Here is a 24019-nt window from a genome sequence, read left to right on the forward strand (position 1 = left end):
TGAAAAATGGGGTGGGGGCCGTGGGTTTTTTGATTTTAAAAATGCTTAAATGTTCTTTAACTTAGTTGTTGGGGTTTTTTTCTATTGAATACATAAATGAAAAATTTATCACCCACACAATCTTGTCTGTTTCAGCAGGAAAAGTGTGTTTTCTCACTCTGTGCCATTCCAATTCTTACAAACGGGAAAAGGTAGTGAAAACGACTTGACGAATAGCCCCCAGCCCTCCTAAAGGATGGCTATTTTGTTCCTGGGAGGAGAACCCGAGCAGCTACTTACTAGAGCCGCAAGGCACAGCGTGGCGGTTTGAGGCACGGGCAGAGGGAGAGGGGCGCGGTGTGTCGCCCGCCGGGAGCGGTGCCAGGGTGGCCGCTGGCAGGACGGGCCGGGCGGGCGGCGGGGGAGGCCGGGGGCCGCCCTGGCCCCGCTCCAGCGGCAGGTGCTTGCTGCGGGGCTTCCCCGCTCCCGAGCGCTCCGGCCAAGGGAGCTGTCGGTCTCTATTAAATGGCTGCCTGCTTTTCGGGGCTGCCGACTGCTTCACGGCTTGGCTGTTTATTTTTTTTTAGCAGCTCTGCCGTCTCTCGGGGGCAGCTCCCCCCGCTCCACCCCGCCGCTTCCCTAGGTGAGGCTTCATCCCACCGCCTCGCCGTCCGCCCCCACCCCAGCCCTTCCTCCCCTCGCCCTTCCCGGGGAGCCGCCGCCGCCTCTTCTCCCCGAGCATCCCCCGGCCCCGCACCCCTCCTGACTGTCCTGCTCCCGGGCCAGGGTGAGCCTGGATGTGGGCTGGGGCCGGCCCGGTCCGGCCGTACGAGGCGGATCGCGGCTTTCCCGGGGAGCAGGAGGCGGTGGCCGGTCCGGGTTTGGCGGGGTAGGGCAGGGCAGGAGCTCCGGAGCGCCTCAGCCCGCGCCGGGGACCGCGCCGTGCCGGGGAGCGAGCCTCTCTCCAGCCCGCCTCGATCTCTGTGCAACACCTCACCCTTGTCCCTCCCCCACCACCCGCCGTTTTTTCTTTTCTTTCTTTTTTTTTTTTTTTTTTTTTTTTCGCTTCTCCACTCTCCCGCAGCGAGTTAAATATTTCTTTTGTTAATTGACGCCCAAAGTGTTCCCAATCCCTTCCCCGCGCCGCCCGGGCCGACCGAGGACGTGTGCACGCCCAGATCCGCTCGGTGAAGCAGCACAGATCCGCGGGGCCGAGCGGGTATGTGCGTGAGGAGGAGGAGGAGGTGGTGTAAAAGGAGCGACGGGCACAAAGCCGATTTGAGAGGAATAATTTAACTCCGGTGTTTGTTGTTTTTCATGGGTTTGTTTTTTTCCCTTCTCTCTCTCTCCTTTCTATCTCGTTTTCTGCTCAGGATTTAAATGTCACTCATAGCATCCCCAGATCAGCTTTCCGCTCGTCTCCGGTTTCTTCCGAGGCATTAATTGGATCACACGCTGCATTTGAAGAGCCTGGGTGTGTTTTACCCGCTAAGGTAAGTGGGCTTATGCACCTACGTGGGGTCTGGATGGTCACTGAAAGCCTTTCAGGGTGGTGTTTTTCTTCCCCTTGGCCCCCCTCCCCCAGCTCCGTGGCCAGGTTCCGTTCTACCTGAAGAACTCGCATCCCTGGGTTAAACATCGGTCGATGTAGGGAAAATGCGCCGGGGGGCAGCGGGGTCGCGGGGGCTCCGCGCCGCCCCTCCGGCACCGCCAGTGACCAGCGGGAGCCGGCGGTCGCAGCCGGCGACCCCCTCAGTTCCCAGCGCCTCTGCTCCGGGAATAGCGCCTGGCATCACAGTAAGGAAAGAAACAGCCTAATCCCCTCTTACAAGAAACTATTCGTCATCATTTTTTTTTTCCTCCGTGAGAAATATTGTAGGCGCTCATCTCCCTCCTCCCCCACCGCCCGCCCCCGTTGCCAGCGCCGGCTCCTTTGCCCGCACCTCTCCTCGCTTCAGGCGGTTCTTTCCAGGGACTAAAAAGTTAAGCTGCCCCCTCTCTCCCCCCACCTGCCCCCATACGTACGCAGTGCATTCTCCTTTTTAACTATTCTCCCTGTGCCTAATCCGAGTCCGTCCAGCCCCCCCAATGCTTAAACTAGGTTGCAAAGCCGCTGTACCTTGCAACTCCTAAAACTTCTCTTCTTGCTGTGATTTATATTCTATAATAACAAAAAAGGACAACAAAAAATATACTGGATTCTCCTGTGGATTACTTTTTTTTTCTTTTTTAAATAATGCATTTCCTTCTTCCCCTTTAATTTTTTTTTTCCAAGGAAATTTGCTCCATCTCCAGCAGCAACCACTGCTCCTTTTGATGTTGTGGTACGCCGTGCGCATGCGCTTCACATTAGAATTACTGCACTGGCCAGAATAAGTTGGATCTCTTCTTCTCTTCACTGAAACCCTAAATCATATCAAAAGCTAAAGGGATGCTGAGAGTCCGGAAAAAGGGTTACTTTGGGATTTGGTCATTCCCTTTAATAATAGCTGCGGTGTGTGCACAGAGGTAAGTGATTAAGGTATCTCTTTTCCTTTACTTTGAATTGCAGTGCATGCTGCTGCTGAGAGAAATGTACAGCTGGGGGCTGAGAAATCAGGAACAATACAGTATTATTCTTTCTTTTTTCTTTAGTGTCAATGACCCTAGTAATATGTCACTGGTGAAAGAGACCGTGGATAGACTGCTGAAGGGCTATGATATTCGCTTGAGGCCAGATTTTGGAGGTAATTTGACTGCTTTTGCATAAGAGAGGTTGCATATCCGGGCTGGGTGCGTTGTGTATGGGGGCGGTTTCAAACGTCTTGTGGGTGCTGTTGCTTTGGGGGGTGTGTGTGTTGCCATTTCCTGTAGCCCATCCAAAGTTAAGCCCATTGTTTCTCAATTTTCTTAGCAAAGGATGCTCTTAATGCGATCACTTGTATATGCCTAATCGGTCCCTCATTGTGTGTGTGCGTGTGATGGTACTTTACCAACCTGTAATTAAATCCTTGTTTGACTGGTTTTATCGAGATGCAAATCTCTCTTAAGTTCACCCGACGTTTGCTCCTTTCAGCCTAACGTGCCTGTGATCACAGTTACTATTTTCGAGTACAGGACGTGCCGTTAACTGATACAAAAATGTCATTTAACCCCCTGCGTGCTCTTACTTCGAGCTAGTTTGTTTATTTCGGACGTGTTCCTTGTGGGTGGCCCTTTCCCCCTCCATCCATCCCTCCTCCCCGGGGGCTCGGTGCTCGCCGTGCCCGGGGCGCGGGGCTGGGGGCGCGGAGGGGCGCGGAGCGGGCGCGCCGGTGCCGCACGTGTGCGGTGTTACATAAAGCACCGCCTCGGCCCGGGCAGCGTGCGGCCCCGCCGGGACCGGGAAAGGGAGGGAGAGCGCTTCGTGCCTCCCTCCGGGCTTTCTGGTTGCGTTTAAACGTCGTTCCTATATGTGCGCTGTGTTCGCCCTGCTAACTCTGGTAAGAATGAGTTAAGTTCTTCGAGATCACATTGCGGGCCATCTTGTTGGTTTGCAGGTCCCCCAGTGGCTGTTGGCATGAACATAGACATTGCCAGTATAGATATGGTCTCGGAAGTCAATATGGTGAGTACTTCGGCTTCGGGGCTGCTTGCTCTCCGAGGGGGTGGCTGCCGCTTCCCCCGCCCCTGCCAAGGCGGAGCGGTGCCCGCGGGCGTGCGGGGCCCCGGCGCGGCCTCCCGCCCCGGGGAGGCGCCGGGGCGGGGCACACCGGCTGCTGGGGGGTCGACTGGGGGTCGCGGGCGGCCTTCCCCCGCTGCCGGCGGCGGCTCCCGGGCGGGTACCGGCGGCTCCCGGGCGGGTACCGGCGGCTCCCGGGCGGGTACCGGCGGCTCCCGGGCGGGTACCGGCGGCTCCCGGGCGGGTACCGGCGGCTCCCGGGCGGGTACCGGCGGCTCGGAGCGGCGAGCGCGGGGCCGCTCCTGCGGCAGCTCCGGGGGCGCGCCCGCCCTCAGCGCCTTCCAGCGAGCAACGGCGCCCCCTGCCGGCCGCGCGCGCGCATCGCACCGCGCTCCGCGCACCGCACCGCGCCCCGCGGCAGCCCCTGCCCCGCGGCAGCCCCTGCCCCGCACCGCACCGCCCCGCACCGCGCCCCGCGGCAGCCCCTGCCCCGCACCGCGCACCGCACCGGGCCCCGCGGCAGCCCCTGCCCCGCACCGCACCGGGCCCCGCGCCCCGCGGCAGCCCCTGCCCCGCACCGCGCACCGCACCGGGCCCCGCGGCAGCCCCTGCCCCGCACCGGGCCCCGCGGCAGCCCCTGCCCCGCACCGGGCCCCGCGGCAGCCCCTGCCCCGTGCCCCGCGCACCGCACCGCGCCCCGCGGCAGCCCCTGCCCCGCGCCCCTGCTGCGCGCCTGCCGAGAGCAGAACCATCAGCAGCGAGCGCCGGGGGCTCGGAGCCCTGCGCTTTCCATTAAAAACAAAAAAAAGAAGGGTTTGCTTCTGTCTGTGTGTGTGTGTGTGTGTTTTCAAAATTTACCTGTTTCTTTTCCTAGCCTGACATTTTTTTTGGATGGTGGTGACAGAGTCGATGATTTTAAAAGTTTCATTTTTCCAAGATGTTTGTCTCTCTTATTTAGAAGTGACTGTGCTCAAATACTGAACTTGTTCAGAACGTAGTAACTTGACGTGTTTCTTTCCGTGTTTCACTGACATCCCCTGGGAGACTAATGAGGTGTGGAGAAAATTGGACAAGTCTGATTCATACTTTAGAAGAAGCTGTTCTTGACTTAGATGAAACTTTACTAACATTCAGTTTCATTATTTGGAAATGTTTGGGGACAAGTTTTGAACTTTTTATCTTAATTTGCATGTTAATTGGTTAAGGATATGGAATTTGGCCTAGCACTTAAAGGAGCTTATAAAGAACAACAAAAGACACTAAAACATAAGAGCATATGATACAAAAGTGATGCAAAATAAATGTGATCTCAAGTATTTGTGAATGGAAGTTTGTTGTTTGAAGCAAACTTTCCATTATTCTTGAAGAAGTTTCAAGTAAACATCTTTCTAAATGCAAGTGTGATTTTAGGGCTATTGCTGTAGCTGTAACCATACATTTGAAAATAACACTTGGAAAGTTAGCAGTTGTTTTAATATCATTGTACTACTAAAATATTTAGTTCTTCAGTGTCATGCTTGGGTTCTCGGAGATGTTGCACTGGATGAATTGGCAAACATTAGTTCTCAAACTGAATGACGTGTGTGATGTACAGGAGTTTTTTCAGAATGTAAAATAAAGCCCTTGGCCTATATTGAGGATAACATTACAGGTGATTTTACTGTGGGACAGTGAGGAGTTGGTGACCGAGTGCTTGATGCTGCTCTTTTGCAAGATACCAGGAAATCTGAATAATTTCACCTCCTGAAACATTACTTCTGGGAAATTTCTAAGTGGCTAAAAGGGGCTTCCAAACTTTGTATCACTAAACTTAGTGTTATCTAGTGTTCTACCTTCAGGAGCTTTAAGTGCAGAGGAAGAAAAGTACATTGTATTTTAAACCACTTGTTTTTCATTAAGAGGACTGTGGGTAGGAGAAATGGGGACGTAGAGTTCTTTCTTAGCCAGCCCTGAGCAGTGAGGGAAGGATGAGGGTTCCTTGCTGGGGCTGCAATCTACCAGGTCAGTGTTATATCCTCCCATCCCTTCAGAACTGGAAAGCTCATGTGAAAAAATTGTTAAAAATCTTCTGATTCTTTTCTTTGTTTCTTTAAATGGTTTCTAGACATTTGGTCTCCAATTAAAGGTGATAGCATATCAGAATACTGTGATCTGATACTTACAGCCTAACTATATAAGGCAATATTATTTTTAGTATTCTGTAGTCAGTTTATTCCGTTTCTATAATGAAATGTTTGACCTTTCTGAAAAAAAAGTATTTTCAGAATATCTGCAGGACTCAGAGGAGGAATTGTATATACAATTTTGTCCTACTAATTTGCTTAAAGCATTTAAGCTGTGGGCTTATTTTACTCTAAGAAGCCACCTATTTCTTAAACCCAGGCAATCATGTTACATAATTTTTTTTTCACTTACAGCTTCAAAAGAGATACCAAACCAAGATTATAATCTGCTTAATTGCAAAATGCAACACTTGATTTTTCAATAGTCTGTATAACATAGCAAGTCCTTATATACCCTGAATATAACCTGAAATGAATGAGGAGAGAGACAGACAAGGAAACAACAAAATGCTTAGTATGCAAGGCCTTGGCTTTTTTGCTTGCACATTCACCAGAATTTGGAGTCGAAACCAGGAGGAATACCATGGAATGCCAGCTGATGCAAAGCCTTCTGAGACACAAAGCGACACAGAAAAAGCCTTTTGGATTTATGGACCTGTTTTTTTCCTAAGCATGCCCTTGTTGTAGCTTTGTTTGTAGTCATGGCAAACACTACTGATTTTAGATAAAGGCAGATCATTGCCTGGACTCATGTACTAACATTATTGGGATCAAACTTAGGCCTTGGGAGGAAGGCTAAATAATCATAGCAATTCAGCTTGAGATAATTTCTATTAGTTTTAATGTTTATTTAGTTTAAAATTACACTTCTTTCTCAGTCTTGATATATTGCATCTACCATATAAACTTGTGCCACCCTGCAGGGAGTATGTTTATGTCACTCCAGTGTCACGAAGTAAATAATGGAGTTTTCACTTTGTTGAACAGGATGATTTAGACTTGCTTTGATAGAAAGTACAAGTATGTTAAGGATGTTCAAGAATATTATTGTTGACTTTGAATTCTTAAAGAGGTGATGAGCCCTTGCCTCATAAACAACTCAGAGTATGTAAGGCTTTACAGGTGCCTTATAATTACTTCTTTTATGCAACAGAGCTGAAACTGTAAGCTGTTTACCTTGGGCGGTCAGAAACTTGAACTACCATTTGTCTGAGTTTACAGAAATGGTTTCAAAGTACTGGTACTTGTGAAAACAATTTGTTCCAGCTCTGAGGAACACACTGAATGCACATGAGAAAAGTGAGAACTTCAAGTGTTTGTGGTTATCAACAAATATCATGACTATTTGGACTAATTTCTTTGTATCCTGCGAAGAAAAAAAATCTACAGCAGGTATTTTATGTGATGCAGGAATGATTATGGCTAATTCCACTCACCAGCAATGTTGTTGAGTGCATCCTTTATTGTAGTTATCCTATAGATTTTCTTAGAGATTCTCTTATTCAGGTAACAGTGGAGAACAAAGATGGAGATCTGTGAAGGCTACTTAAGTGGTTTTCCTGGGCTAATGAATTTGATGTTATGCAATATTAGCTGTGGTGCAGTGAGTCTAATGCAATGTTCACATTTCCACATTTTCCTCTCAGTTAATTTTTGGAATAGACCCCTTGAAAATGTAGCAATGAAGACTATTCTCCATTCTAATTTTCCTCCCTTTTTCTCCCAACTATTCCCTCATAAAGTCTTTGAAAAATTGTTATAGGTTCATTAAAAAGTACAGAAATAAATTTTCTTCTCTAGACATCCCTGAAGATTCTGCATAATGTATTGTGCATTTGATCTATCTAGATAAGACATGAGGATTTCTATAGATAATGTTGGTCATGTGTTAGTTTTCAATGTCTTGGCTTATTCCCTATTAAATAGGTCAACATTTCCTTCCCTTTTTTTTCCCCCCTTGGTCTGTGGCTATTCTGGGATTCTAGTACAGAATGTCTTGAAAAGAGAAATATTCCATAGCTACAGATTTTTCTCAGGAAATATATGCTTGTTGAGGTGTTGGGTTGTACATGTGTCCTGGGGTGGCTGTATGGTCCAGTACCACTGTAGTCTGCCCTTTTATGTCTAGAGAGAAGTATAATTAAATGTAACTATTCACACTGTGGGTCATTGGGGTCTGCAGAGAGGAACCTGAAGTGTTTATTTAATTCCCAGTGCTTGCTTGCCTAGTGTGCAGGTTTGGCACATGGAGTCAGTAGTGTGTGTGGAGTTAGAGATGATATATTGGTTTGTCTTAGTGGGCCCATTACTGTTGATTGAGAGCATAATCCTTCCATCAAGTGGGAGTTGGAGAAACAAAGGAGCTGTTACCATCTATCAGGGAAAGGTTTATTTCTTAGTGTGTGCCAAGTTTACATAGCAGAGCCTAATAGCTTCAAAGCTCTAAAAAAAAAAAAAAACTTTTTATTTTTTCTAATATTATATTTCTTCAAATACTTCTGTATTTGAGCTATGCCAATAAGTGTAATACTCATAGATCAAAACATTCTCAGAAATGTGCTGACATAGCTGTAATTTGCTGCTGGTAGACGTCTGATTTTGAGTTGCTCTTGATAATGGAAGCCCACTCTTGGTTTATTTAAAATCTCTCCTTTTTCTTGAGGTATTTTCAGTAGGGGAAATACACAAAGCTCAGGGTTTAAGTTATGAAATAGGTCTAGATAATGAAAACAACAGGAGCTGTGTTGCTGCCTCTCAAGTGGCAGCAATTATCTTTATGTGTGCAAAGGGAATAGATGGCTTATGGTATAAAAACAAATGGGGATTAAGTGGTAAGAAAATAGGGTGGAGCTGTTCCAAACCCCAAAACTTCATAGAGAAGTCCTGATAGAGAAAAATGAAAAGAGGAAAAAATGTCCTATATACACTGGTGTAGAAAGAGATGAGGAAAATGGTCATGAAAACGGTTTCTCTCAGCAATATCTTCTTTTTTTTTTTTAATCCTTCCTAGTTGTTTATGTTGCTGCGCATATTCTGTAGAGAGAAAAAGGGGAGAACAGGGCTGAAAATGCATTGAAGATGAAATATTGGAATATTGAGAAGGTGCTGCTTTGCTAAATACTTCTGCTGCCAGAGACAGTTGGTTTTATTAGTTTCTCTGTGTCATAAATGCATGTGTTTCTTCACATAAAACTGCATTTCTCAGCAGACAGTTTGAATTTGGCTCTTGTCAAATTATTGTGCTTATGCATTACTGACTCATACTGAAATGTGTCTACAGAGACTTCTGTGAATGCAGAGCAGGTGATGTACATCTTAGAAGTGAGAACTTTTTTTTACTGAAAACCTTGTTTCACCTTTTCCTTCAGTTACTATCTGGAATAACATTGCAGGACATTTTTGAACTGAACTAAATTACATTAGTATGGATTTCAATTTTTTTGTTACTAATTGTCTCTAATTCAGACATTTTCCTTTCTTAGTTTAAAGGTATGGGAAAATAAATAAGAGCTCCTACATCCAAATAAAATATTTACTCTTGAGGACCAAAATGAGTCTTCCTATCGATTCTCCACATGTGGATTGAAGTTTTCTTGCTGGTTTTGCTAGAATATATGTAGCCAGAGCATGAAAAGATTAATCTAGAACATATATGCAGGAATATAGTGAGTTTGAAACTACTTTTACAAGATAGTTCACAAGTAATAAATTATTATGTATATTTATATATATTATGTGTATCTATGTTATATATCTCTAGAAGGGTGACGTAATTCTCATTTTTCTTCAAGGTCAATATAAATGGTTTGTTAATTGGATTGCACTTTTAGGATTGCACTTGCTACAGTGTTGCAAGACTTGAATCAGTAGAAAAATCTTCTTGTTTGGTTGGTGGTGGTGATTTTTCAAAGTGGTCACTCCCTTCTGCAGACCAGGAGATGGTTGTTAGAAATTTAAAGAGATTGCCTTGGAGGTGATTTGTACTACTGAATTAATAATTGTTGTCCTCTGGGTTTGGTGGGGTTTTTTTGTTGTTGTTTTTTTCCTTTAAGAAAGCCTTGATCTATAAACATTGAAATGTTTTGGCTCTTGCCACAGAAGAAAAGATAAATTTATCTTTAATGTATTTTATGGGCAGTGTCTTGGTGCTAATGCGTGGGAATGAACATGAAGTGCACTTGTTAGCTCCTGCTATAGGCTGCTTTATTTCATAACTCCTCTATTGAAAATCACATAAAATCTTTATAGATGAGCTGTGTAGTAGAATAAAAGATTTTTATGTTGTACTCTGCAAACTTGTTACAAGTTTAAGCTGTTCCAATGGTTGTATTTGTGCTCCTTAGTGACTCCAAAGTCTGTCAGTGCATCATGACTAAATCCTTATTATTCCTCCCTCCCTTTTTTATCCTCATACATCATACATCAAACCTCTGCAAGGTTTATAATAGAACCTTTAGTATTCAATCATGTTGAAGTACAGTCTTGTATAGTAATATTTTTTTTTCCAGAAGTAATCCAGATTCCCAGTAGACTTCCAGTAGTTAATGCTGTAGTTCTCAGATAGTGCTTGTAAGAATTAAGTAAGCAAGGTTCAGACCCCTCATTTCAAAGGATGGTGCTCATCCACAAGGTCATTTTTGTAAGTCCCCTTTTAAGACATGGAAGATGGCATCTTGTTTGTCTTTAGAGATGATAACTTCGGAAATAGTCAAATGTCTGGAGTTATTAAAATGGAAAACTTTGCTACTATGAGAGGATGCAATCTGTCTGTACCTGTGTATAATTACATATGAATTGTAGGCATTAAGAAATTTTGTCAATTGTGGGTTTGCAAAAAGAAAACCAGGAAGAATCAGCCTTTGTGCTCTGCTGTAATTACCCTAACTGTGCTTCTACAGGGATTCCCACCCTGCTCCCATTTCTTGACAGAAATGTTGTGTACAGTGGATGGATAACAGCCAGGACAGCACAAGCCCTGGAGGAACAGTGACATAGGGGCATATTTACAGTTTCAGTCTTGCCTGACTGAAGGCCAGTGAAGTAGCAGTGCTCTCACTTCACAGCTTTTCCCTACAAAAACCTTTGCATGCAAATTTTCTGGCTAAGTATTTTCAAATTAGTTGAACAATGCAAAGATCCTGCCAAGACTTGGAATCACACCAACTGCATGTGACATTTTCGTATGAGTTTCTCAAATAAGTGTGTAATTAATTCCCAATAAAAACTGGAAGTTCTCTTCTAAATAAGAAAGCATTTAATATTCAGGAAATTGACATATATGCAGCTGAATACAGAATATGTAGATCATATTCAATGTTTATCACAGGTCAGATAAAGCATTGAGAGTACGACCACTTCCCCTGCCCCCAAATTTAAAAGAACAGGGGGACTGTGCTATTTCTGTCTATCTTGAGCTTCTTTTGCCATATTCCCATCAAAGCTAAGGCCTATTAATTTTTATTCTGTGAATACTGACAGAGGGATTTACTTTTTAGTTCTCAAGTAATAATGTATCTGTGTGGGGAGACAAGCAACTCTTCTGAGAGATGCACTTTGCAACTCAAGTGTGTGCTGTTACAGTAAATGTGTCACTTCTGAGTCTTTCCACTGATTTTTCCTGCATACAAACCACAGATTCTTTGTGATTGTGCTGAAAGACAAACTCAACTTTATAAATTTTTAACAAGTGAAAAAAAAAATACAGAAAGCTTGGCCTCGGACAGGAGCAGTATATTAAATTACCCTAATGAAAGCCTTACTCAAAAAATTCAGCTATTTGAAGTGGAAAGTCCTTGTTCCACTGTCTGCTCTCTGGACTGTTTCTTCTTTCATGAACAGGCTTTTCTATTAACCAAACAACTCTGCAGCAATGGATGAAACTCCAGAATTTTCCTTCACAATTTGGTGTCCTTATTCCTGCTTGTGACTGTCTCTTTCCATGGCCATGTTTGGCATCCCTTGCTGCAGAGCAGCCTGGCTGTAGGGATCCTCTGCTCTAGATGGATTGGTAGCCCGTGGTGCTTGGGAGTGGGAGAGTTCACATGTCAGGGGACCAGAAAAACAGCCCTTGCATGTCATGACTTAACCCATGAAAGGCTAACAACACATCCTTTGCCTCCTATGTCACTGGAAACGGTTTTGAACCAGAGTAGCCATGACTTTCTGTTGTGTTAGACATCACCTAAGCACAATGGTTTTGTCTATATTTGCATGAGATTTAAATATGAAAACCTGTCTGAATGGGCTTCAGTAGGAGCAGCATGCCTGCTCACCTGGAGCGGCTCCTTCCTGAGTCGATGTGCAGTGCATACCTTTGTGAAAGATCTTTAGCTGGGAAAGCTAAATCATCAAAATGGCAGAAACTTGTGAATGTAATATTTTTCAGGGATTAGTCACCACAATTTCCTTGCACAGTTGGTTTGGGCAAAAGGCCATTTATTTTTAGATATAACCCTTGGAAAGAAGTTGTTATTAGGTGTAGAGTTAAGTAAAGGTCATGCTAAGCCTAACTGAGATTGAGAAGGTCTTTCAGAAATGCATGTGGATATTCATATATTTGGGATGGCTCAGAATGGTGACTTGTGATTTAGATTTCAGAAGTCTTTCTCATTCTACTTCTTGCATTGCATACATCTGTGAAGTAGCCAGAAGTTCCTATTGCTTTCAAGGAACCGAAGGCATCTATTTCTCAGTGAGAACCAGCTGTGAAAATGTAGTAGTTAAGTACTGGAAAAGATACTGAAGCCTTTTTGAAAACCATTCCCTGCCAAGGATGCAGAAACCTTTGGAAAATTTGATCCCAATTTCTATTGTAAGTTGATTTAATTTCTTTTCCATGGAAGTTTGAATTGTTTTTTTAAATAATTTGAAGGGATTCTTTCTTCTTGACTGAGTAAAATTAGTGTTCAGACTTTTAAAATTTTCTCTGTAGACCTTCAAAAATGAATATTGTTTAAAAAAGGAAGCACATTACTGCAACCACAGCAAAAGCAGTGAAATACTGTGAATTCCTTTTGGTCAGTAAGGGTGAATGTGTTGTCATTTGCATAACGATTATCACCCAATAGTCCAGAAATTGTTCTGGTCCACTGTCTAATCCTTGTTTCTTTTATAAGTGTATTTTTGAGTCAACAGCCCTGCATTTCCAAAGAACTTATAGAGCATTGTGGGATTTTTTTCCTCTCCAAAGGACTGGTGACCCAATAGACTCTGCTGGCTCTCTCAGGTGTGTCAGAATAAGAGTGTTAATCCATGTTTGACAAGATGTGCACCAAAGGAGGCATAAAATTTAAGTGGAAAAAAGTAGTTTGAAGGTTCAGTAGATTGAATTAATGAATTAAATAATTTAGGAGTGTAACTTTCATTATTCCTTATTGGGAAATGATTTATTGTTTTAGATAATACAAGGAAGAAAGAAATAGGATTAAACAAACATGCATGTCATTTACACAGGAAAAAGAGCATTTTTCTACTAATTCCATCATTGTTTCTTTAATCATGTATGTCCAGAAATGACCAAAGAAGCATTTTAATCAGCCTGAAATCGTCCTTAAACTTATGTGACTGTTCAATCTGTTTTACTGTCCAATTGCTCTTTTTCACTGACATTTTGCATTGTGAGATACTTGTAGGAAGTCCATCCAGAATTAACAATGCTACCATTTGTATCTTGTAGCAAAAGCTGCCCTAGGTTGCTCAAAATAAAATGCTCAACAACCACAGTAAATAGGAAAATGAGGTAAAATTACTTCCTCTCCTTAATTTTGTAAGAAGCCTTTTCAAAGGTGTGGGAACATTTCCTGAATAATGCATAGCTGAGACCTTTCATAGAGTGTTTCAGCTAAAAAATATGTTATTATAGCTGACATATAAATCCTCAAAAAAAGACTTCTAATGGAAATTCCAGGGGACCCTTAACTATAATCATTCCTGTTAGTGTAAATGCATGGAAATAAATACAGTTTTTCATTAATCTACTATTATGTGACACAAGTGACCAGTTACAGAGAAATCTATAATAATTCTGGTTAGCCTGCTGCATTCAAATCTGCTGTTAAAAGTACCCACCTCTGTGCACAGGCTCTGCAGAATGCTTTTGTGAGCTCAGGTCCCACGTGAGCCTTGTTTTGAAGTCTTAAAATGTGTAAATGTGATGCTGATTTTTCCGCAGAGGCTATTTCTGCATGGGTTTCACAGATTTGTGGGCACTTGAGTGACTTGAAATGCAATACAAGATGATTCTTATAATGCCTCAGCCACTAAGTGTAAATGGGACTGGGTAATAGTCTCCAAAAATGTTCCTGTGCAATAGGTGCTCTTCTGAAGTGAGTAGATGTTACTGGTGGTTGGTTTTAATTTACTGGTGGTTTAACTGGTGGTTTAACTGGTGGCTGGAAAGTCACAAATAAAACCTTGCTGGTAGTTGTGATTTAAGGGTATTTAAAACCCAGTTAGTCCAGTCATGGGAAGGGTACTCTTTTTTTTACTCTTGATGTTGAGTTTGTGCTATAACCAGATGCATTTCTGAGGCAGCATTAGGAGGTTCATGTGGTTCCTACCAGGGCCAAACTTTACCTCTTGTTAAATGGGAGACATCACTTGACGTCAAAATCTTTCTGGCATAATTTTTTTGTTTTCACTTAAATGAGTAAAAATGAACTTTTTAAAACCACAGAATCATCTTGGGTAAGCTAGATGGTAGTGCAGAATCTAAAGTGTAGAATTAAATTTTGATTAATGTTTTAATTGCATTGATTTTTGTTAATGCAAAGGTGTATGAACTTTTGATATAGCATATGGGAGTTTAGTATAGATATCTATGTCCCAATAATATGCTGGCTGGATAACGGTTTTGTTTATTCATGAAGGCAGCAATTATTTAGTAAAGATTGAGAATATAAGAAAGATTTCAATCAAAATTGCTGCTTTTGGATATGTTAAGATCTTGTTTTAATGAATGTCCCAGTTGTTTTATTGAGGAAGTATTTTGTATTTTATGTAACTTTAATTACCTATTGAGTTAAACTTTTTGAAAACAAAGGATTTGTATGTGTGTTTTCTTGTTGAGTAACTCATATAAGCTGAGATGGAGTCATGGAGCTCTTTGTATTGCACTTCAACTGGAGTGCAAGCCTTTCCTGGTCATAGCTGATGTGTTCCTCTACTGCTTGGTCTTGTTCTTCCTGTTTGTTGTCCAATAATTTCTGCCAGTTTGGCCTGGCTCTGCAGTGCCTGTGTCTGCCTCTTCCCCTTGCATGTGTAAGAGATCCTAGTCATTCACATACCTGGGCCTCTTGTTTTGTTCTGGCTGAGGGGGTAAAATGATGCTGTGTTTGAGCATCAGTGTAAGCACGTTTGCAAACAATCCCAGTGGAGTTGTGGTGTGCAAATGTTTGACCATCAGCCTTAGTCTCCCTGGCACTGCCCTTAGCTCCTGGCTCTGGCTGCAGCAGTAATGGCAACTGAAATGGGCGTTCTGGGTGCTCTGCCCTCACATCCTCGCTTGGTGAGGACACACACCCAGAAGACAGAAGCATATGTTTGGGGTTAGGCTTGGAAGTGATTTGCTGAGCTTGTCCTTTGGATCATCCTGACTGCGGAGTGGAGGTGGGTGTGGGGGGAGTTTTCTGTTGTCACCAATGGCAATGTCACAAACAAGATTATGTCTGGAGTTGTATGTAGCAGATTAGACAACCATCAAGACAGAAAATCTGTTTTCCAGCAAATATTCCAAGTGATAAAGAACCTTAGGAGAAAAAGATAAAATGTGATATATAGGCAGAGTTGTTTCTACGCAGAATATTTTTTCCAAATTTCCCTGCAGGGATCCGCGGTTCTCTGAGCATCCAAGAAGTTCATTGTGCTTCTGATCAGCTTCCCACACATTCTCACCCACACTACTTTGCTGTGTCATCTTAATGTCATTTTTAAATACTAACAAAAGTATTTTGTTTATAATGCAAAAATAAAAATCTTGAGAGGGGAAAGAATGCCTTTTGCATGCTATTTTAGCAGATCAAAGCTGACTCATGAGTAGCAAATATGAAGTAATTAATGTATTTTAAATTCACAATTCCTGAGTTGCAAATTTAAGAAGTGTTTTGATTGTAGTCATCAGATTCCATAGACCTTTTTAAAATATGCTGAGCATTATTTTTAGAAAGTTTACCTTGCTGCAGAGTATTACGTTTAGAATATAGAGGAATATAGCAATTTGTAAAGCTAGGTATAACTGGTGTTTTAAATAATCAACTGTGCTGAATTAAACAGTGTCCAGGTACACTGGAGGCCAAGTGGGAAGATGGAAAAACAGTCTTTCTCTGGGGAAAAATACAGTTATCATTTAATCTGGTTGGGAAGTTTTAACCTTTGTTATTTACTGCTTTTGTGATGGCCTGAACTTCCTGTAAATACAGGAACATGTCCCTGATGCTATGGCAGGCAAGCACTCCTGCGTGATTTTATTTGCACCAAAACAAAAAATTTTTCAAATTCATCAATTTGTACCCTGTAGAGCCTTGGAACTGCAAGGTGAAACATTAGTTCTTGAGAGGTCAGTAAAAGTTCAATCAGTTTCTTCTGGGAAAAAAGGAGGAAGGTGTAGATTTGGGAGTGAGAGCTTTGTCTTTCTGGCCCAATGACACAAGTGTCTTAAAGAACAGAAAAATAATCCAGTTGTACATGGAATCACTGGTAATATATGAATAGCAGTGGAAGAAAAAATATTTGTATAACTATATCACATATTATCAGTAGAAGAATTGTTTAATTTAGGACTTAATTCAATTTTTGTAAAAGTTAACTTGAGCTTTTAACTTTTGCTTGATAGCATTGTGGGCTTCATCTTGTATCAATAAGAGCTTCCAAACTATGGGTTATGAAAAGCTGCAGTTTCTTTTTATTTTGCAGTAGCAGCCACCAAGCTGTGGTAATGACCCCTTTGTAAAAAATGACAAAGAACTCTTGCTTGAAGGAGATGAACTGCAATTTTTGTCTCAAGTGGGAACTAATAATCCAGCTCCCAAGCTATCTGAAAGATTCCCCAAAAGATTAATTTTTAAGTGTGTCTAAAAGCTTCTACAAAAAGCAAGAGAAACATTGTGGGGCTGTCACTAAATGCAGTATTTTATGATAAGCTTTTTTCTAAAGCTCACTGCTGAGAAAAGTGTTTCTAGAACCAGTGGTAGTGTAATGCAGGTTTGCAAACTTTCCACTCTGGAAACATCTCCTTCTAGAGGCCAAATTGTATCTCACCTGTTTTATTGGGGTTTTTTCTGTATATAAAAGCAAAGAAACCAAAACAACAAATTCAGGAAAAAAGCCCCACACAACATTTATTTTTCCAAAACCTTGGAACGCAGGTAAGTCTACAATTTACAACAGTAAAATGGCTGGAGTTGGACAGAATTTTACTGGGGCATGTTAGTTACTTTTTTTCTCTGTCTCTGCTTGTGTATCTGTACTCCTGATATTAAGAGAACTTGAGTTTTAGATGAACTGTCAAAAAAAAAAAAAAACAATGGTATGATAAAGAAATAAGGTTTTAATTCCCCCTGTCTTAAGACCTCAAGGTAATTTTTTGTCAATTGGAGCGTATGTTAAACCTTGGAGGTCTCTCTTGAATTAGACTAGTGTTAGAGGAATTTGTTGATTCCTGGTTTCAAGATCACCGATTTCAAATCTTTTGTAGTAAATTACTGGTTGACCTTCTAAAGCTGGACAAGGTGATGGAGGGCAGTGAGTTTTTGTTTACTTTCAATTTACCCTTACATCTACTTAAAGAAAGAATGGGAGAGAGAATGAAGCTATTTGATTTCTTTAATTGTGAATGGGCGTTAGCAATTATGTCTGTTAGCTTGTATCAAAACGATAATAATCATTGCTTACCATTATCTTATCATATGATGAAAACTTAAATTCTTGGGGGAAAAACATGTGGATTTCAGAAAGACCTCTCCATCCTTCTGAACTCAATCCTTTTTTACAGAGTTAGCTTGTTTGCTTGACTTTTAGCAATAAGACTGTTACCCATCCAATAGTTGCAAGTTATGTGAGAGCAGATTTTTCTCTAATGATGGAATTTCACTATCCTATGTGTCTGGGCTTCCAAAATGCTACTTGTATATTTTAAATGCTGTGGAACAATGGTTCTGTTCCCTCTATCACCTCTTGCACCCCTGACACAGGATTTTGCACAAATGGCTGCATTATCAACAAGGCTTCAATTTCACAGTTGCAAACCTTAAAACATGGTTTTTTAGTGACCTTAGAAAATTCTCCCATCCTTCAGCCCCTTTTTCTTCTAAAATTATTGTTTACTAATTCACAGCTGGAGTTTACATAGATTATGAAGGTAATAATCTTAACATGAAGGTAAGAACAGTTGCCACATTGCTTCTATCTCAAACAAAGTCTTCAGCAGAAAAGAATTGCTGTGTTGGGCTATTTGCCCTCATGTTTTCTAAATATAACTCAACAGCAGTCTGGTTCCTGAAGCCATCTACATTAATACGTCTAGAGAAAATAAAATATCATATTAGTCACTTTTTAAGTGAGCAAAACTATGCAAAATTGATAATAATTTCATAAGGAAATACCCTTTTAAGCAAAGACAGGATTATTGATGAGCTACAGCAAAGAGGTTTTATAATGCTGGTGATTGTGCCTCTCTCCTGTGTATAGCATCCAACTGTGGAAGTGCTTTCAAAATATTTTTTTAAGACCTAGTTTTGAGAGAGCAGTAATTATTCACCTTCCTCTGAGATTTTCACTTTCCCTTTTTTCAGCCTAAAGCATTGTCTCTTAGGAAAAGGGTAATGATTTCTCTGAAGGTGAACCACAGTAGCAGACAGGAGGAGATTTTAGGTAAACAGGTGGAACTCAGCTGAGCCAATTGTTCCAGCATATCAGCAGTATCAGTTTTCCAAAATCACTGTTTTTATAAAAATAGTCCTTTAAGTGGACATAGGCAAAATAAAATAACCAGTATTTCTGCTTGGAATGATTAATCATAATCAAACTTTTCTCATTGTTCAGACCTGCAAAGGTATTCCTGTGAGGGCAGTCATTTAAAAGTAGCATTCCTTTAGTTACTATCACTCAAATTTTGTAGGTTACTGTTCAGTATTCCTCTTTTCTACAGAGAAAGGTTATGCTGTCATTACATTGCAAACCAGAACTGTGGGCTGCAGTTCTCCCAGGAATTCATCTGCCTGACAGTGACACACAAAATCCTCAGGATTATCTCTTTGGCTGGTGCTCCGTTGCTGTTGTTACTTTGCAGTTCTTTATTTCTCTGTGATGTTTTTTCTGATTTTTGGGTCAGTCTTGCCTATAGTCTTTCTTTTCTGAATTAAGGTGTGACAGTAGTGGAAGGAGATTCATAGTTAAGAATTGGGAGAAAGTTTTAGTTTTCTTACTTTTGGTGTTTGTTAAATTTGTGTTTGTGTGGGCTTTTTTTCTTTTGTGTTTTCGGGGGTTTTTTGTTGGTTTGGTTTTTTGTTTCGTTTTGGGTTTTTTGGGGGGATTTTTGGGTTGATTTTTTTTGTTGTTGTTTTTTGGTGGGTTTTTTGTTGTTGTTGTTTTTTGTTTTGGTTTTTTTTGCTTGTTACTTTGTTGGTGCTTTTTGTTTGTTTTTTAACCGATACATTTTTCTGGAGGTGCTATTAGTATTTGTAATAATGGGAAACCTTTCCTCCTCCTGCTACAGTAGAGGAAGTTTGACTTATGAAATGTCTTCTTCTTTCGGCGTCTGTTGTCAGCAGCTTTCTCTGGGGCTATTAGTTTTACCTGCATATGCCTCTTTTTTGATTAAAACTTATTTTCATTCAGATATCAATTTGAGAGCTGTAACAGTCTTCAGATAGGCTATAAGACCTTTAGCTTTATGTGTGTTTATCCATAAACTTTGACTTGGTTATTTTAAAAGATCTGAAATAGCTTCTGCAGTGATTGCATTTAAAAAGTCATCACTTACTAGTGATATATATACAGTAGCATTTGAGCTAGAACATTTGTATGTTTGGAAGTAACCACTCTAAAATATTGAGTACCAGCTCCAGAGAAATACTGCCTTTTCCATTTATGACCCTTCTAATGCACCCTTCTCTCTTTTCCATGTAGATAAAGTTTCTTTTCATTTTTATCAACTACATACTGTTCCTGCTAACCCTTTTCCTCTTGCATCTTCATAAATGCTCCTTTAGTAGAATGTCAGTGTGTGCCTAGAGAAGGAAATATGTCTGGAATACAGCATGAAATTCTCTGGGCTGATTAAGTAATCTGAGGGCAATTTGAGTGCCTCATCTATTGGATCATCTGGACACTGTTGCAGGGTTCCTCTCAGTTCTGTAAAAGAAATAAAATTCCTTGGGTTATTGGAGCTGAACCCGAGTTCCCTTTAGCCATATTTCTGCTTTCAATCCTTAAGCCTGAAAGGCAAATTAAATGAGTGGACTAGTTAACGTTAAATGGCTAATGATGTTTTGTCCTGGTGCTTGGCTGTCTGTAGCACAGAGGGAATCACTAATGTAATGCTTGTTTTGTTAACTAACAAGTAGTGACAGTAGCACTTTGGTTAGAGGTTGATCTGAGAGTTCCATAGTCTGTGTTCACAGAAGGGATGACTATATACTAAATATTACCAACAGATGATTGCTTGTTAACAGTTTCCCCAGGTACTGTTAGCCCCTTTTTTTTTTTAACAGCTGGTTTCAAATTTCTCCCTAACACCTTCCAAATCACTATTGCTGAATGAAAACAGTGCAGGGAAAAAAATAAAGGAAGATAAGAGCATTAGAAAAGGACGTGAAAAACACTTCTGTATTACTGTGACTATCCAGTGCTTTGAGAATTTTTTAATGGCGTACCCATTCATACTGCCTGTAAGAAAACAAATCCAGCACCAGGGAATGTGAGAACATCTGGAGTGCAAGCCAAGTATCTAGGTCAGCAAATGACAGTTAAGTTATTGCTTTTAAATGGTACAAGTTAAGGATAGACAGTGGTTGAGCCTTAGTTCTGCAGGATTATCTTAAAGTCGTACTTTTTTATTGTTGTTCAGTGATTTAATTTATCTTTCAAGTTGCTGGGAGAACATAATTTTCAGCTTCAGCAGCTTTCCACATGCCATTATTCTATGGCCAAGGTAATTTCATTGATCTTGTTATTGAAAGTGCGATTGCAACAGACTTTGTCACGGGGGAGCAACACATTTTGAGAGACACTTGTAATAAAGAATAATGTGCTTTTGATGTCTGCGTGTTGTTTCTCCAAAGAGGAGAGCTTTTATTTATATTTTCATAAACCTCTAAATATTTAAGTCCTGTGACATAGACTTTAGTGCAGCCTGTGGTTATTCTCAAGCTGGTAGAGGGCAAGTTTGAGCGGCCTTGAAGACGTGTTATGTGTCTGGGAGGACTTTATTATATGCGTAAGTGTATTAGGTTGTATAAAAACTGGTGATGTGAATGAGGAACTCAGCTGAGTAATAATGGACATGTAAAGGTAGTTTGACCAATATGTCAATGTTTTGCTATCAATATTCTACAGTTGTACAATGCCATGTTATTTTTAGGAGATTGTCTGGTGTTAATGTACTTTTTAAAATGGAAATGAGTATGTGTGAAAATGATGTAGTTGCCTGCAGCAGAATCTTACCTGCTCTTCTTTAAGTGTATTGAAAAGTGCATTGCTCTTATCTCAGTCTTATCCTCCAAATTGAAAATACAGATGCACTTTTAAAATAATTCCAGTTTGAGGGCACTTGAATCATACACACATACATTATAAGCAGCCTTTAGGGTCATTACATTCTGATGGAGAAAGAATATGTGCAGGAACAGGGATAAGAAAATTGGAAATACAAAACTTAACTTGGAACTGTGCACTGTAGCTGTCCTTACATTGGGGAATACCTTATTTTATATAGAATTCTATTTATGATTAGGCATTTTTCAGAGTAAGCATCAAATTCTATTTTCAAGGTACAACATGTATGGTATGTTATATACCTTATCTACAATATGGTATGCCTTATTCCTGTCTAACACATTGATAATCCATAGCATTTCCACTGAGCTGAGAAATGTGTTTCTCTGAACATTTTCTGCCCCAGCTGATTATCTCAGTTAACTGCAGTGTAAAAAAGCTGGCATAGCTTTGCATGTTTGTATAAGCATGTTTTGTGCTCTGTAGAAAGCAATGCAGGAAATAAGTCAGCAGTGGGGCTGTGCTCTGCTTGCCTAAAACACAGCTCATTCTTTATGCATTCCTAAATTATTATAAAGAAGCCTCTTGAAAAATTTAGTAATTTTTGTAACAGAAAATAAAGAAAGAAAAATAGGAGGGAATGCATAGAACAAGCTAAAATTAGTAACCAGCTAATGGCCTGCTTGTTGTTCAGGGCTATGTGCAGCTGACAAGTGATGTGCTGGCAGACTGCAGCCAGTTTCCATTAGAAGTCCACACAGGGTTGAAGCAATCTGCAACTTCCTCATGAGGGAAAGCGCAGCTGAGCAGTGTCAGGACCTGAGAGAATGGTCTGAAGCTGTGTCAGGGGAGGTAAAGCCTGGATAACAGGAAAAGGCTTCACCCAGAGAGTGGCTGGGCACTGAACAGCCTCTCCAGGGAGGAGGTCACAGCACCAACCTGACAGAGCTCAAGGAGTCTTTGGACAACGCTCTCAGACACACAGTGTGACTCTTGAGATGTCTTGTACAGGGTCAGGACTTGGACTTTGCTGATCCTTGTGGGTCCCTTCTAATCCAGAATATTCTGTTACTCTGTAAAGGAAATATTTGGCTTATGTATTGTGAAAACCTCAGTATAACATATATTAAAATTTCCAGAAAAATTCTTGCACTCCAAACCTCTTCTGGCACTTGAGAGTTGTCACATAATTCCAGATCTATGGTCCTGATTAAATTGTTACTTTTACTGAGAACAGACTTGTGTCTTTAATTGTGCTTTAAGCTCTGTGGGGCTGTTTTCAGGGACCAAGATCTGTGTAGCATCCTTATGGCATGTGCTGGAGCTGATGGGAATTGGGCTTCCTGGAGTTCCCAGGAATTACTTCTTATCTCTCAGCTCTGAATTGGAGATTGAAAGTAATGATTAAAGACAGAAGCATGTACTGTATTAGAAATCATCACCTCTGCTTTTGGGCACACGCTCCAAAGTAGTGTTTGCAATGCAATTAAAAATCACTGTCATTTCAGAGGACCTTAATTATATGAAAAGTGTGGCTCAAGAAAGCTTCAGTATCTTGGTAATTGACTTTGGATTTAAAGTTTTTAAAAAAAGTATGAGTGAAGTGAGTCACATAAAACCAGCAGGCTCTTAGTGATGGATGGTTCCTCTAGACTACAGCTGCATGCCTTAATCCCCTCCTCAGCATCAGTGTGCACTGGTTCCATTCCATAAATAGTCCTCATGGTAGAAAATTTTGTCTTTATTTCCACACTTCATTTGCATAATATCTCAGTGGAAATGTTTTCAGTTGAGATAAGAATGAAAACATTGGAGTCTGAAAACTGTGAAATGCACATTTTAGAGCAGAAGCCATTAGCTTTCATGTTGTCAGTTTTTCTTAGCTGATGTTTGGTAGTCAGAAAAGTGCTTTGTTTCTTAATTCTGCTTTTAATTTTTATGACAGGAAGTCAAGTGAACCAAGAGCTAAAGAAGTGAATGAAGTTTAACAAAATAAACTTGAATTAGTGACATCATTTTGTTGCTGTGAGCAATGTATAACTGATTCATGATGTGATGAGAGTAAGGAGAGATCTCAGTTTTGTCTGCAATCTCTATGAATTAATAATTTATTTTACTGGCCATATCACCTGTGTTACCTTTCTGTCCTCATATTTTATTTTATCTGGACATTTTGGAGGTGAGGATTTTTTTTCAGTGTTGAATGTGGATCTGTTCCCTTTTTTGGGAAATTCTACCTTTCCCTCTCTGGTCACATGTTTAGTTTATCAAGTGGGAGGTATGTAGGAGAAGTGCTCTAAACCAAGGTTCAGGTTTTTCATTTGTTCTTGCTAACCCTTAGCTAACCTTTGCAGAAAAGAGAGAGCTGGATTTTGCTTTGAGCTTCTGGCACACTCTCCTTCTGAAGGTCACCTGCCTTTGCTCCCCCACCCTTCTGTGTGGGCTTGTGACCTGGCAGCTGCTGCCTCCTGTTTGCAGGGAATTCACTTTCTGGAATATTCCCCTATTCTTACTCATGACTTCTCATACCTTTTAGTAGAGAGATTGCTGAGGATTTTCTGATGGGAAATGAGAACTGTGGTTTCATGAGCACACATCTTTTCAAGTTTGTAACATCCTTAGAAGCAGG

The 24019-nt window shown here is 41.2% G+C and overlaps 1 protein-coding gene across 3 annotated transcripts in view; it reads left to right on the forward strand.

Moving 5' to 3' along the window:
* The first annotated feature begins 603 nt into the window (after nucleotides 1–603).
* GABRB2 (gamma-aminobutyric acid type A receptor subunit beta2) overlaps nucleotides 604–24019 on the forward strand; it is a 146162-nt gene continuing 122746 nt past the window's right edge. For 2 of the 3 annotated variants that reach the window (XM_038149816.1, XM_038149817.1), the window contains exons 1-5: nucleotides 1041–1198; nucleotides 1353–1472; nucleotides 2255–2487; nucleotides 2614–2705; nucleotides 3498–3565. In XM_038149816.1, the coding sequence (XP_038005744.1) occupies nucleotides 2411–2487; nucleotides 2614–2705; nucleotides 3498–3565 (237 nt within the window). In that variant the 5' untranslated portion in view covers nucleotides 1041–1198; nucleotides 1353–1472; nucleotides 2255–2410. Of the gene's footprint in view, nucleotides 623–1040; nucleotides 1199–1352; nucleotides 1473–2254; nucleotides 2488–2613; nucleotides 2706–3497; nucleotides 3566–24019 lie in introns of those variants that run through there. The other variant, XM_038149815.1, reaches the window with a different exon arrangement.

The sequence above is a fragment of the Motacilla alba genome, chromosome 13, assembly GCF_015832195.1.
Source record: "Motacilla alba alba isolate MOTALB_02 chromosome 13, Motacilla_alba_V1.0_pri, whole genome shotgun sequence".
Classification (NCBI taxonomy): domain Eukaryota; kingdom Metazoa; phylum Chordata; class Aves; order Passeriformes; family Motacillidae; genus Motacilla; species Motacilla alba.